The sequence below is a fragment of the Mercenaria mercenaria genome, chromosome 9 (genome assembly GCF_021730395.1).
Source record: "Mercenaria mercenaria strain notata chromosome 9, MADL_Memer_1, whole genome shotgun sequence".
Lineage (NCBI taxonomy): Eukaryota > Metazoa > Mollusca > Bivalvia > Venerida > Veneridae > Mercenaria > Mercenaria mercenaria.
In genome coordinates, this window is record NC_069369.1 from 21,602,194 (window position 1) to 21,618,996 (window position 16,803).

General features: G+C 34.7%; 1 protein-coding gene across 1 annotated transcript in view; it reads right to left on the reverse strand.

Annotated features, from left to right (window-relative positions):
* LOC123546684 (high mobility group protein 20A-like) overlaps nt 1–14,026 on the reverse strand; it is a 62,485-nt gene extending 48,459 nt beyond the window's left edge. Inside the window, exons 1-6 of the mRNA XM_045333159.2 lie at nt 13,958–14,026; nt 6,016–6,231; nt 4,583–4,649; nt 3,585–3,685; nt 2,338–2,525; nt 1,358–1,443 (exon numbers count right to left, since the gene is read on the reverse strand). Of these exons, the coding sequence (XP_045189094.2) occupies nt 1,358–1,443; nt 2,338–2,525; nt 3,585–3,685; nt 4,583–4,649; nt 6,016–6,226 (653 nt within the window). The 5' untranslated portion in view covers nt 6,227–6,231; nt 13,958–14,026. The remainder of the gene's footprint in view (nt 1–1,357; nt 1,444–2,337; nt 2,526–3,584; nt 3,686–4,582; nt 4,650–6,015; nt 6,232–13,957) is intronic.
* Nucleotides 14,027–16,803: the final 2,777 nt, after the last annotated feature.

Here is a 16,803-nt window from a genome sequence, read left to right on the forward strand (position 1 = left end):
GCCATACCTCTGCTGAAAAGCACTGAACAGGAAAGTGCTCTTGATATGCACAACTAAGCTTGGCAATGATCAATTTTATGAAGATTGGATATAATTCATCCTGGAGGTATCAGAGTAGTCGTGCATAAAAGTTAAATTATGACAAATCAAGTGCCGTAACTCCACTGAAAAACATATAACTGAAACAGGATAACAATACACATAATTAGACTTGGTACAGACCACTCTTGAAAGGTTTGGGAGAAATCCTCTCAATAATAAGAGATGTGGCCAAGACTTAATAAAGTTTGAGGAACGAAGGGCCAAAACTCCACTGAAAATCACCAAATCAAACATGCCAATAATATGCACTTCTTGGCTTGGCCATGATCGCTTTAGCGTAGTTTGGTGTAAATCCGCCTGATGGTGTCTGAGGAGTTTCGTGGACAAACTATGAAAGACGGACCGACAGACAGCACAAAATCAGTATGTCCCCCCTGGGAGATATAATAATACACAACAATGTTACCAGCCAGACAAAACATTGGTGCATACACATCAGATGTAGGAACACACACACACTAGGACAGGGGTAATACTATATGCACCCCACCCCCATCTCATTTTTAATAGCTGCGTCATAAATATGTATCTTATCTTATCATGAAGCATGCCACAGGAATGGAAACCACCTGTATATTTTGACACCAATTTTCAGATGCAAGGGAGTTTACTTGTTTCTATGTATGGATGTGCTCGACTTTTTGGAAGAACATGTTCTGAATCAATCAATTTAATTCTTAAAGCAGCATGCCTCCAGATTTGACTAAAAATAATCTTTCTTTCAAATTTCAAGTTTGGTCATACTATAATAAACATTTGAATATGAATTTTTGTTTCTAAAATATTTTAAAAGTTTCAAATCAAGAAAAAAAGATGATTGCGTCGAGAATTGAACCCTGGACCGCTGCGCAATAAAGACATTTTCCTGTCATCGTAACCAATAGCGCTATAGCTGAAGTAGTGAATAATGACTTCAAAATATAGATATTTATTATCGAGACAGATGACCTGGAGTAAAAGTGTGACAAACGCTTTTCGATTTTCATTGTAAAAAGTAGTAAACACAGCAAATTCTCACGTGTGTTCGTAACATAAAGTTTGTCAGTAATTAAGTTTTAAAGCCTTCTTAAGAAATATAGCATTTATTTCAGGATATCTAAAAAAAATTTATTTTTTTTGTTGTCGAATGATCTGGAGGCATGCCCCTTTAAGTGTAGGTGTTACACATATACTGGCTATATGTTGCCAGCCTGTGAAATCTGTTCAAGGTTAAATAGGGTATAACTGCAAATAAACATTTGCATACTTAGCTTACCCAGTCATAGGTTTTCTAGGCACTGTAACATCAGGTGTTGGTTTTCTCTTCTTGCCTTTAGGCCAGCCTCCCAAACCTTTCCGCTTCTGTAAACAGTGACCAAAACAATTACTGATACAGTTGTAATAAGAACCAAATCTAGTTAATCAAGAAGATTATCGTATTTTTTCTCATTTTTTTCCTGTATATTTTTTGTATTGATCATAATTCTGTTGGTATATTATAAGTGGCATAATTGATTTTCACTTTCAAAACTGTTAAAAGCTAGAATAAATTTCAAACAGAATCTTACTAAACTCTGAAATTGATTTAAGCATTAATCTTGGCTTACATACAGTTAACATCCATTTCTGACTAATCCACAGAAATGTAGGGTCTCAATTAAATCAAACAAACAAAAAAACCTGGGTTGGGTTGAGTATTTCAGTACTCGAGTATCGTGAGTTCAAGTACCATTTTTCCTAGTACGCGCCAGTACTCAGTGCTCATGAAAAAAATTGGTACTTGTACTCATGTGTACTTTTCAAAAAATACTTAGTACTCAGGAGTATTCTGTTCAGTACTCTGAAATATTTTTCGTTTTGAAAAGTGCTCATGTTAAATAAATATAAGAAAGTATGGGTTAAAGTTAATGTATAAGGAAGTCACTATCATTATTTCTTTTAAACTGGTAACATAACAACAACAGAACAGTAGAGATACAAGTAATTCAGATGTTCAAAATCTAGGTCTCTAGTTTGTTATCTCCAGGGGTCAAGTCAGTAATTACTAAATAAGAACCAGTGTCCACAGTTATAAAACTGAGTTTGGTAACCAGTCTGAATCCTTGGCATCTGACTGGTTGTCTCTGAACACAGTCTTAAAACTGACCAATGACAAGGCAGCATTCTGAGACTGGTTTCAGAACTTATTGGTTTCTAGATGACTCAATGCTCTCATGCTTTTATAACAAATTATTACTAAAGAAAGTAACAATATACCTTAGGTTGAGCATCACCCTCGGTGTTACTGTCTGCTACACTGATACTGGTCTGAAGTTCTGAGGTGGAGTCTGCGTCCTGGAATATATTTGCTGGTATGAGAACATTGCCTTCCCCAACAGTGCCATACATAGTAACCTGGTTGTCATCTCCTGCCCCAACCAGTGTGGAAAATACTGGTATAGTAGCTGTAAATAAAGCAAAAAACTGTATTATTAAAGCGTACGCGATTGTTGTTTTCATTGACTTACAAAGTTGTACCATCTATAACAGTATCCATGATCCATTACATGCTAAATCTCTTCTGATTTTAACGATTTTTGCAGAGTACTGTTGCCAGGTAATTAACTTATATTTACGCCTGTTTTCCTTGATCAGTGTCATTATTTACTGCCCTGCCTTAAAAGAACAGACAACTGCCCAGTATTAATCAAAAGTGGTGGAAAAATGACTCCGAAATAGTCTCATTAAACATTTCATTTAACAGAGGTGAAACTTACAATCTCTAGATCGAAAGTGTTGTTATTTACCTAGCTCATAATTGAGCCGCGCCATAAGAAAACCAACATAGTGGGTTTGCGACCAGCATGGATCCAGACCAGCCTGCGCATCCGCGCAGTCTGGTCAGGATCCATGCTGTTTGCTAACAGTTTCTCCAATTCCAAAAGGCTTTGAAAGCGAACAGCATGGATCCTGACCAGACTGCGTGGATGCGCAGGCTGGTCTGAATCCATGCTGGTTGCAAACCCACTATGTTGGTTTTCTCATGGCACGGCTCATATTATAGTCTGCCTATTTTCTCTATGGAATATCATCTGACAAATCATTTATCAATAACTTGAAAATAACTAAGTATTTACATAGGTGTGGTAATAACAATGGCAAAGTGCTCATAGAAACTGACCCTATTTAATGCATGAAGAAAAATACAGATGCCTGAATCATATAATATACTTACTTAGCTCTGATACAGATATATAATTCCACAAGAAATGAACCACTATAGCTTTGAGAACTAAGTACAGTGAAGGTCAGGAGTTCAGTCAAAAAGTGGGCTAGAACTTAACAGGGAATTAACATTTGGTCAGTCACAATAATGGCAAGCAAAACCAACATTCCATTTTGTCATACTGTTAAATCTGTACTGTAAAGGACACCTAGAAACCTGTTTATAAAGGTTACAACTTTCTTTTCCCATTAAACCACTGTACTACTTGAACTAAAGCAAACACTAGAACTCTTCTTACTTGGTAAACTTGAAGATATGACAGTATGACCTCGACTGTCTGGTCCTGATGTTACAAAATTATTACTGAAGTTACTACTGTCTAGATTGGTCAACACCAAACTGAAAAAGATAATACAAGTATTTATAAGAGAACATTGCGCTATTCAGTTGATCTTTGTCTTTGTACCATTCTAAGTTGCTTGTGCATATGAGCCACGCCATGAGAAAACCAACATAGTACATTTGCGACCAGCATGGATCCAGACCAGCCTGCGCCTCCGTTCGCTTTCAAAGCCTATTGCAATTAGAGAAACTGTTAGCGAACAGCATGGATCCTGACCAGACTGCGTGGATGCGCAGGCTGGTCTGGATCCATGCTGGTCGCAAAGCCACTATATTGGTTTCCTCAAGGCGTGGCTCATCTTCTATTTTTACCCATGAGGTACAGTGTAAAATCCTTTCTGTTAATGGAGAACATTTTTTGAGAACTTCATGAAGATCTGATTTAAGTTCATTATAACATTTGAAATCCATAACACCATCTAATACCAGTACTTGAAATGCCCATTTGGTTAAAAACACTATAATGATTTCACAGTTCATATAAACTATTTTCTCAAAGAAAATAAACCCAAAACATTACAAAATATGAAAGTTATGAAGTTATGATAATATATAAAATGTTGTCTGTAGTATACCATATTGTGTACAAAGTGCATTGATGCTGGAGGCATTGTGGTGTGCTGCACACCACTTAATGGCTTACCTTTACAAAGGGCTGTTTGTGTGTTATTTTATTGACTGTTAGTGATGTTTAATGATTTCAAGTGCATTTAGAAAGGTCTGTAAAGTACACTAAATTTGAGTGAGTTGGGTTTTACGGTGAACTGACACAGAATGGTCATATATCGCCGAGTGTAGCACTGACATAATTTCATTAGCTTACAGAGTAACTGAACAATTTAAAATCCTAAATAGACAACAGTATCTAAATTTGTGAAAATGAAAAAAACATACCCTTTTGATGTTTCTACAAGCACTAAGTTTTCTTGAAAAAGTGTTGTTGGAGTAGTGGATAAAACACCTGAAATATTAACATATACACTTGTATCTCTGTACACACACCTTGTAGTACCATTCCTCAGTTCATCATTTACAGAGACAGACACCATGGCCCAGTGGTTATTGACTTTGACCACTTATCTTCACCACTTCATGTTCATGAGCATGCTTGAGCTATTGAATTCTGTAAGAAAGCCACCTGCTAAAGGTTAATGGTTCTATCAGGTGTCCAGTCATACCTAAAAAAAGGTGTCTAAGATCTTCATGAACAATTAAAACTGGAAAGTGTGTGAGTGAAAATAATCAACATCAACTTAACCATATTAATAAATCTGAAATAACAAAACCAATACTTTTTAAATAACTGACCTGATATCAACAAAATACTGCAACTGTCTCTCTCATGTAAAAGGCAGAACTTGTTTTTGAAAACTACTGTGTTATAACAATTTAACAAAACAAGAGCTGTCTCCATAGGATGACACATGCCCCCGATGGCACTTTGAATGAATATATAGTTTAGTTATGGCCGATGTTAGAGTTTAGGACCTTTGACCTACGGAACTGGGTCTTGCGCACGACACGTCGTCTTACTGGGCCACACATTCATGCGTAGATATTTTAAAATCCATGCATGAATGACAAAGATATGGACCGGACACGCCTATCAATGCACTATCATGAAAAATGACCTTTAACGTCTAAGTGTGACCTTGACCTTTGAGCTACGGACCTGGGTCTTGCGCGCGACACGTCGTCTTACTGTGGTACACATTCATGCCAAGTTATTTGAAAATCCATCCATCGATGACAAAGATATGGACCGGACACGCCCATCAATGCACTATCCTTTAACGTCTAAGTGTGACCTTGACCTTTGAGCTACGGACCTGGGTCTTGCGCGCGACATGTCGTCTTACTGTGGTACACATTCATGCCAAGTTATTTGAAAATCCATCCATTGATGACAAAGATATGGACCAGACATGCCCATCAATGCACTATCCTTTAATGTCTAAGTGTGACCTTGACCTTTGAGCTACGGACCTGGGTCTTGCGCGCGACACGTCGTCTTACTGTGGTACACATTCATGCCAAGTTATTTGAAAATCCATCGATGACAAAGATATGGACCGGACACGAAAATTGCGGACAGACAGACCGACAGACCGACGGACCGACAGACGGTTCAAAAACTATATGCCTCCCTTCGGGGGCATAAAAAAGACGAAACAGTTCAAGTATGATTTATTATTCTATCAAGAGGCCAGTACTCCTATCATAAATGGTGACCAAATAACAGAAGTTTGATCATTAAGAAATACCTTTTAGAAATAATGTTACAAGACAGGTCTTGCAAAATAATCAGAGTAAAAAGTGTGCCTTACTGTCTACTTTAATTTGTTGATCAGTGTTGTCCTCTGACACTGTGTGATCTTCTGAAGTATTCAGTGTATCTGACATGTCACCGAGGGAGCCGAGGTTGATATCTGCAGCAACATCTGTTGTAACAGCAGCGGTCAACATGGTCAAGGACGTGTCTGTTTCCGAGCTGCAGCTGTTATCTAAGGGTTTCAGGAAATCTTTGCCTTCTTCCATAATGACTAAAAATAAGATATAAGATATTGATCTGCAAAGGTGATGATTAGGCTAGCAACTATCAATCAAAAAGTGTTAAACAAACATAAGCACTTATCTCTGAGTGTTAATTGATGATTTTGTTAGTATACAACTAATCAAGGAGGTTATATCTCATGGTGATGAGATAATTGGTACCTTTTTAAATATACACAATTTCAAAGATGTTACATAAATTATTTCACAAAGTATTAGGAAATAATATTTAAATTTATAAATTTATAATACACAAGTGTAATTTTAAGATGGTATTATCAGTGAAAAGTCATATACAAATTTTGACTAAAGGATTAAACAAAAGCTGTCAGTGGACAGCGCGCTCGACTATTCTCAGTGCTTGATAGTATAATATAAGCTACAGTACAGCTAGCGCGGAACCTTCATTTGAACACCCGTTGCCGCGATTCCAATTCGCGTGTTCGTTTTTACTGTCCGCCGCGACGGGTGTCATATCGGATATTTCGGGTGTTCAGGAATGGTCATTGCCGGAGGCAGCGAACGCCGCGTGTTGCGATGGACGGACGCGATGGTCCGTGGTGGTCGGCCCCGAGGAAACCTGGTGTTCATTCAATACTTTTTGAAAGAATTATTCATCTCATAATTTATAAATATAAATGCTTAAATTGTCTATGCATATACAAACTAATTATTTAGAATGTATACCTCGTCCGTATACTCGTAATCAGTCGCGATGTTATGATATGTAATAGTAATTATCATACTGTTTTGTATTTTCTGTAAAATCTAAATAGAGTTGCATATTCTTTGTTTTGTTCTAACAGTTTTATTTCTATTTTCAGGTCACTGCAAGCGTATAAATCTTTGATCCTACTGTTCATTTCCAAATCGATTGTTGAGTTAATTTTATGTTATTCGCACCTCATCTAACAAATACCTTACAAATTACGTTTTACTAACAGCTGTTTCTTACTCTGTTTTATTTATTACGGTACCTAATACGCTCTTTTGTTTCGCTTGTTTGTCATTTTTCAGATGTTTATAATTATTGGTAAGTTTCTTTACACTGTTCTATGATTGCTACTCATCAAATAATTATTGTTATTTGTTCGTAATATGTTTAATAATATCATTACTATCATATTTGTTGACAATTTATTTGTTGACAATCTGTGATAAGATGAATATATTTAATAGTATTTCAAAACTTTTTACTCGAGTCTTTGATTTATTATTTTCATTACTTATTAGATGAATATTTAATACACACTTTTATGATATATGAGACTTAGGTACATATCTTTCGTTTTCGGAATTCCGCATATTGTTGTAATATTTACATGTACTTTTTCTGTAAACAATAGAAACAGTTGCATTTTTTCTAATTACAGGTAAACGTAAGCGAGCGGCGAATTTGGTGTTTGAGCAATCTGACTTAAGTACTTGATCTTCTAAACGAAGATCTGAGAACGACCCATTCACATTCGTCTTCTGTATATTTTGGATTTCCAGTATTGCTATTTTTATTTTATCCAATCAGACGACTTGTTCGAATGTCAAAGAGTAAGAAAAATGTGCAGTCATTCCAGGGTTCGAACCCTGGACCCCTCGCTTACAAAGCAAGTGACCTACCGACTGAGCTAATCGGCTATCTGATACATTACGACATAAGAATTGTAAATATCAAAAGTCAAGGCTACAGGTAGATTTGCAAGATGTTGTAAGTTAGGCTCTGATTGGCTAGCGAAAGGGTCGTCAGAACGAGGCAATGAATAAGTCGTTCTCAGATCCTATGCGTAGCGTAATAGGAGATGTACTTTAGTCAGATTGGTGTTTGAGAAGAAGACGAATATGAATTTTTTGTTCAAATACAAATAGACAGAGTCTGTTATTTTACACCCTCTTGCTCATTTACTAACTAAACAGTCATAAATGCCATATGGTGACCGAAAAAAGACTCTCTTTATGTGGTCTCAGTGTGGTTTGTTTTTCTCTGGACCTTCGGATTGCTGGAGTCATCTCTGTTGTGTTTATTTTTTTCTCTGATCTTTCGGGATGCTCGAGTCAATCCACTTGTCTATACATACTGTACTGTGAAGTGAAGTTCCGTCATATGGTAGGTTTTGATGGGGTGGTGATGGTTGGTGGAGGATGCTGCACATTTCATTACCCCTCGAGTTTTTATTAGTTTACATTTTAGAGTTCAGTGTACTTAAAAGGTTTTATTTTTGCTATGGTTCTACTTTGCAAATGCGGGCTCTGAATCTGCTTTTTTTGCTCTGTGCTTCCAAGAAATCTGCTCTTACCTATTATCTTTATTAACTATTTCAAAACCTGTCATTTAATAACATTTAACATGAGTAGTTACACTGTAAGAAGATTCAAACATCTGTAAAATATCCATTATATAAAAACAAAACACAAAAAACTAACGATACTAATAAACTGATGATAATTAATATTCATACATTCATATCATTACAAATGACCTTTGCTACTGGATGAAACATAAATATCAATCTGAATGAGAAGTCTTTTGGATGTCACGTAAGCACCAAAAATTTCAGAGGAAGACCGGTACAAGCTAGTAGTATATGTAGCTGCATTAGGCAATATTTCTAAATCATAGTTGTATATCTTTGACGTTACTTATCTCTGACGTTATATGTATCCGACGTTATTTGTCTCTGACGCTATATATCTCTGACGTAATAATGTATCTTCGACGTAATGCTTTTTCGACGCAATTATGTCCTGTCGGCGCTGTTACTAGTCGTGGTGCATCCAGTTGTTGTTCCGTCGTTTTTCGTGTTCCTGTCATTACTTGTTCTGGCCTTGCCATATATAGCTCATAATTTTAATGGTAATAAAATTATTTCTGTGTCTAGATGTCTCCGTTTTTTTCTCAGTTCGTCATTTGTGTCTCATCTCCCAGTTCGTCAGAGGCCCACATACTTGTAGTACTAATACTGCTTAATAAAAATGTGCCAAATATGGTAAGGACAGAACAATGACGGGAACACGTTAGGTAAATGTGTATTAAAAGAAAAATGTTAAAAACTCCTTGTGCAAAATATTGCAGGAAAACTAATAAGACACTAATCTTGCATAGTCTTCGCCTGAAATAGACAAAAAAACAACATTCAGAATGTGTGCTCAGTATTTTCGAAGACCACTATACTTTTCACCAAACATAGCATTTTACATTAATTCGTAATAAAATAAATTACTGAAATTTTATCAGCTTATAAGTCACACAAATATATTAAAATGATTATTGATCATTGAACCTTAAGCACTGGACCTTTAGTTGTAAAAACATTCAAAGAGAACCTATGTAGTATGTACACTGTTTCTGTTCAGATTCACTTGGAAAACTTGTGCACTTTTAAAAACTATCATGCAGACGTTTTCGAACCAAACAGAACGTTGTTACTGCCAATAAAAAGCAATAAAAATTCGTTACAAAACAGAACGTTTTTTAATTGTAAAATAACTTTAAGTCGCTAATGCAAATAAATTCATTAGAAAAAGAAACCTAGCAACTTACCTGTATTATAATCTTTTAATTTTATGCCAAATTCATAACAAAGATAAACCGTTAAGTGCTAAACAATATAACTGTTAGGTATTGTTAGTATAAAAACACTAGATTGGAACGAAAATAAATATAACAAAGTATAGAAGTATACGTTTCTTGACAACGGCTGTACCTGCAAAATAAATAAAATCAGTATGTAATAATACTGAAACAATTGCTCAAATCCTGAAGCTAATATAAGTTGAAAAATAAAAACATGTTCATAACATTAGGAGTTCTAAAGTTCTCTGAGATTCGCTTTTGAGATAGTACATCTTACTTGGTACCGTCGGATCGGCGGATTAATTATTTCTTACATGCATATGGTGGTCTTGATGCCTCTAGATTTTAGTTAACAGTTGAGAAAACAGAAAACAAAATTATATTCACTCAGAAAAAAAAACACTTCTATCGGCTATGTTATTTTGTTTATTTTGTTTTTAACACTTACGATTATGTGCGAGCTCTTTCTATTTAAAATACGCCAATAACGTGTCAAAATTTGACATGTGTTCAGGCAATTATATGAAAAAATCTTGTGAATGTAATCAACGTGTCACAATTTGATACAATGTGTGTGTAAAACATCCCTTAACACAATTGTTTACAATTTGGATATAATTTATTGAAAAAGATATAATCGTCAATGGCAATAAACTAAAATCAAAACATTAAAATTATCGGGCGTAGATAACAAGGCCTGATAAAGGTAGACGAGTAAATTGAATAAATAATATACATTGTGTAAAATTTAACATTTAAATGCTTCTATATACTGTTAAAAAATTAATGTTAAAATAAAACGTTGACCGCGATGGTCCCTCGCGCGTGAACACTGCGAATCCTCGCAGCCATCCACCGCGAACCGCTGTGTTCATGACCGCGAGGGCCGATGGGTGTCCGGCCATCGCAACTGAACACCCGAAAAAAAATTTACGCGCGAGGGTCGAAGGGTTTTTGAAGGTGCCGCTCTAGCTGTACTGTATGAGTAAAACTATAACATTACAATAAGCATATTCTAAGTCGAAAAGGGGCCATAATTCAGACAAAATGCTTGATAGAGTTGCCTCCTCCTTTTTACAGACTGGGGTCATGATAGTAAACAAGTATGCAAAATATCAAATCAATATCTCAATGGACTTTGAAAATATTTGGGGTGGTACACAAACTTTAACTTTTATTCTAAGTCGAAAAGGGGCCATAATTCAGTCAAAATGCTTGATAGAGTTGCCTCCTTCTTTAAACAGACTTGGGTCATGATGGTAAACAAGTATGCAAAATATGAAAGCAATATCTCAATGGACTTTGAAAATATTTGGGATGATACGCAAACTTTAACATTTATTCTAAGTCGAAAAGGGGCCATAATTCAGTCAAAATGCTTGATAGAGTTGCCTCCTCCTTTATACAGACTTGGGTCATGATGGTAAACAAGTATGCAAAATATGAAAGCAATATCTCAATGGACTTTGAAAATATTTGGGGTGGTATGCAAACTTTAACATCTGTAAGACGCTCACGCCGACGCCAGGGCGAGTAGGATAGCTCCCCTATTCTCCGAATAGTCGAGCTAAAAATATACACATAAAAATCAAAAGTTATTTATTTTTGATACAGTAAAGTACAAAAAATGTTTTCCTATTTCAATTTTTAGTTTCTATTAGTCAGAATCCAGTGATTTTTTTTTGGCTGTTTTTAGGCCGAAATTTGGCCCCATTCCCCTGTCCAAAAATTAAGTTGATTTCCCCTATTTCTGAAAAAAATCCCCTCCAAAAAAATCTTTTATATATATTTTTTTTTTTACATATCCCAACCAACAAAACCCTTTCTAGACATGTACATGATAATGTAAACTGTACCATTTAAAAAACGAGACAAAAAAGTGAAGTAATGTGCTTTTAAATCGTTTCTTTTTTAGTTCAACATGCTTTTATCGAATGTAGGACGTTTTGGCCAGCGGACGTTTTGGCCCGGACGTTTCGGCCTAGGATCTTTCGGCCTAGGATGTTTTGGCCAGGCATTTTTTGGGGGTAGGACGTTTTGGCCAAAAATAAATTGTGGTTCCATATCATGCAAAATATGGTCTGGAGATTATTCTAAAGAATGTTTTAGTATAAGAACAAATTGAACTGATAATAAAACATACTCATGGTATTTTTTTTTTTTATAATCTTTCTATATGTATACATACAAACATATACACATTGTATGTGTTTGTGTATGTGAAAATATTTGCCATTTACAACAAACCAAAAGAGTTATGAAATAAATTTTATTCACAATTACATTTTTAAAAAGAATGATCAATCATACTGTAACATATGATAACATATTAATGTCCAGATCATAATTTGCATATTATGGAAATAATTTCTTTTTGGCCAAAACATCCTACCTCAAAAATGTTCTTGGCCAAAACGTCCTAGGCCAAAAGATCCTAGGCCGAAACGTCCGGGCCAAAACGTCCGTGGCCAAAACGTCCGTCCTCCGCTTTTATCATGACGCAATTTTCCCCCTATTTTAGTGGTTATGGCACAATAATTTTCCACTCTTTATGGGCCATGTTACCATTCCCCCCAAAACTGGAATCAATATATGCAAACCCAAAAGTTCTCAAAGTACAACTTATTAAATCCGTTTATTTTGAATTATTTTTATTCCCATAGCATAGATCCTTCAATCATACCTGTCTAATTACAAAAATTATGCTTTTCACTTGTTTTCCATAAAATTTTACATCTAAACATACTAAATTTGCAATTTACATCATAACATATTTCAAACATCACAGTAAAGTTTTATTAAATAAGTTACTTATTATTAAAGTATTTTTTTTTAATATCCTCTCTTTTTTAAGTATCCCATCTCTCTCTCTCTTTTAATAACCTCTCTCATTAAAAAAAATCAACACTCAGAACAAACTAAACTTGCATTTTCAGAGTATTAATAATTACATAATTAGTCAATAATATACTAAAAAATAAACATCTTCATTAATATTTCCAGATTATATTTTGTATTATCATAACCCCTCTCAGTAAAAATTAAGCCTACAAATATTCTCAATATATAGTTTAAGTCAATCTGCATAATAAAAAAGATATTGTCGTGTTGCCCATTTTCACGCACTTTGTTTCCCTCCATTTTAAGACATACTCGGCTTTTGATGCGTAAGATCATGTTGAAGAAGGTTTAAGTCTACACTGAATAAAATTATCGACTTTTTACATTCCGATTGAAAATTTTCAAAATGGCAGCGGCTTACAATATTGATAAATTAATGCTACGATTGGTTGAAGTTTGACAGGCAAGTAGGCGGAGTTAACCACAGATTTATTGAAAATTTACGTCTATTGTATTACGCTGTGTGTGCACAAAATTTTACAACTTCAGTTGTTTAAACAAACAGATTACAACTCGGCGATTCGGATTACGCCCGGAGGCGATAATTAGGCGAAGTGGCCACCTTCACAGAGACTATGTAGGATGATCTTTGGTGTCATGGGAAAAAATGTCTCGACCCTATCTTGGCTTTGTTGCCACTAGAAACTTTCACCAGCTGATTCAAATTAGCACCAGAATTTGTAAATCAGCGCATTTGGCGCCATTGTCGACTGACAGTGTTTACTTTGTTTACAGATTAGTATTGTTATCTTAACTTCTAAAGTAAATAACAGTTAAAACTATATAAAACCTTATTTATTCATTAAGAAATCAATCACCTGACGGCTAAAAAATCCCCTGAGGATTTGCTTGCTAGAACGCAGGCTAGGCGTCCGTAAGCGGACGGCTAGAAACTTTCTTTCAAATTATGAATCAAATTCGAAAGCATTTATTTACCTCCCAATAATCAAAATATATTTTCTAGAGACCAAAATAAAATTTGGAACGAAAGTCACCTTTTAAAAGAAAATACATGGGAGTTAAATGTCAGGGGAGAATAAGACTTGGGAGTGAAAAGCCTTGGGAATGAAAGAGTGATCAATGCCCTCATAAATATCGGGTATCCGAGGACTATTACACATGTGTTACTGTTGACGCTTACATTGCCATTAATTTTCCGGGTTTGATCAATGTCTTGGCAAACAAGAGCCTTCTAGAATGAAAAGGAATATATCAACAACAGGTTCTAATACAAGTATTTGGTTGTTTACCTTTGTAAAATCGGCAAATTGGAAAAAAAATAATCTCGGTAGCTAGAGGAATGGATAATAATCTAACTAAACGTCCAAAAAATACAGATTTATCTAAGTTTGATTGTTATTAAAATAAAATCGAGGTCGTGTATAATCAAGTTTATCTACTTAGTTTACAATGGTTAGGTGCAACGGTTATAACAGTTAGGTTTAAAAGGTGCAAGCAAGCATGCAAGGGAAAACTCATGGTAAGATTAAGCTCTAGAAAGTGACCCCCGAAAGCCTGCACGTTCGGATGCAATGTAAAATTTCATTAAACTCCATTTTTTTCACAACTTCAGAATGTAATAAGAAAATAAGGCAAATAAAAAAATAGGATACAGTGCTTGATTTTTTTTTGCTTGATTGTTTCTTTTAAAATTGGCCCCACAAATATTTTCATAAAAGTAGTCTATAGGAAAATCACAATTTTGATGGCATTTAAGCGAATATATTTTTTTTCTACAAGAAAGATTTTGTTGAAACTTCTCGTGACCATAAATTAATATTATGGTGAAGTAAAATGTATAGGTCTATGTGCTCGTTTTAATACATCTGAATATGATTAAAGAGATTCGCACATTTTAAGTGAGATATTATTTTGACCAAAGAGCTATAAAAATATAAAGTATTTTATACTTCTTTGTTTTGACTTATTCAATATGTCAAACATTTTAAAGGGCAAGGAAAGCCTGAAGTAAGTTTATTCTGTATGAAAGCCATCCTCAAGCCTTTCATAAAACTGAAAGAATTTTCAAAATTGCACCCCTATTGAAAAAGATATGGCAATTTGAAATTTAAGAAAATGGCAGGTAATGGAGGCAGCATTTTAGTGTGTACATGACGTCATTTACACACTCCCAAGTTCTTTGTTTAGCAAATAACCTTTTAAGTTTTAAATAGATTAATTTAATGTTTCTTGAGTGTAAGATGTAAACATGGTAATTTCTTTCGTTATAGCTGAAAAAGTAGAAAATTTATTTTACAGAAATAAGTAAATACAGTTCAAATATGTATAGATCTAGAAACTGAATAAATCCACCATATTGTTGCCATGGAAAGAAATCGGCCGGCATTTTTATCACATATTTAAACACTCATAACTTTCTCATTTTTAAGCCGATTTTGAAAAGTCCTTTAATTATTTCATTAAATAATTTAAGAAACTCTAGAAGATGGAATTATCATAAGAACAACATGGCCTTTTCCATTAATATCATATTTTGTATCTAGAAAGATAGCAACGTTGCCGTTTTAATAATTTTAATCACAGGTTCCAATTTATTTATGAAATGATATTCGTTTCCGTATGCCATATTCTTTATTATCTAGATGAATTATGTTATATCATTACTTTGGTTTATGTCACGTGCAGAACTACCGTAAGCAAGACATATAGACAAGGTCTTTGTTTGTTTGTTTTATTTATTCTGTTTGTTTTGGGGTTTAATGCCATTTTTCAACAGTGTTCCACTAATTTAATGGCGAGCAGTTAACATGTGTTCCTGGATTCTGTATTAGCAAAAAACTATTCTCTGCCAACTTCCTCATATGGAATCAAAGGTGGAGGACAAATGATTTCAGACATAATGTCTTTTATCAATCATCACGGAGGACATACGCCTCAACCCGGAAATATATAGAAGTATTTTACAAAGTTAATTTGAAACAGTCTACATACACATATTTTATCAAGGGGATGTTTTGACCAAAAAAGAGGAGTGTTTTGACCAAAATGGGACTCTTCCACGAGGTAGCAATCGCTGATTGGCTGAGTGTATATATCGATGTAAACGTCACGCAGAGCCCCCTTTTATTTTAGATCATTTTTTTTTGTCGGCTGCTAGATGGAATTTACAAAAACATTAGATATTTCTGTAAAAAAATAAAAATAAAGAAAGTAATACACAATTCAGTATCCTTAAACCCAAAAAGTTGAATGTGTTAGAAAAAATAAACGGTGTAGATACATTAGTAATTTGACCCACTGGATATGGAAAGTCATTAATTTATGAAGTTTTGCAGCAGAAGATTCCAATTAGTTATACCTAATTACAATTCTATTATCAATACTAGATACTTGCGTACGAAGAGAATGATTTAAAGTAAGTTACCAGTAGATCTAGATGTCTATACCTATTCTACAACATGGACAATATAGCTGACTGGAAGCGCTTATTGCAATGTGTATTGTTTAAACCTTCATAGTTGTAGGTTTAACTTGTTATGTTAGGTGACTGAACAATCCTTTCAGAATTAATAAGACAATGTACTATATGCATTCAATATCAAGGTTTAACCTGAGCTACACATTTCTCTTTGGGAAAGCCTGGCTATTTTTAGATTAGCATTCGCGCGGTGGATTATGGTATCCGTACAGAAATCTGTACGTTTTTAATCAGCTTGTAACTGACTCTGTATTCAATAAGACAGATCAGTGTAACAGACTATGTTTTGACTAGGGGTGATTAGACTAGGGGACCTTTTGACTAACATCCGAAATCACAATCCCAAGTTACACAGATACCAGGTTTAGAACTCTTGATTTCAACTCAGTGATTAAAGTCAGAATTAAAGTTAAAGTTGAAATATCACCAGACCTCGGAAATATAAACAGCATATAGTAACTTTTCAGCCGACATGTCTTTTTATGCTGCAAGTAAGAACTATGACACTGGGCTTATTCTCAACTGATCAAGACACTTAAGCCAACGTAACTATTCACTTTTATACATTTGCAAATAAAATATTGATGCGATTTGGGTGGTGAGACTTCTTTGTACAGTCCTGCGAAAATGTAAAAGAAAAAAAAAGTTTTATTTCGC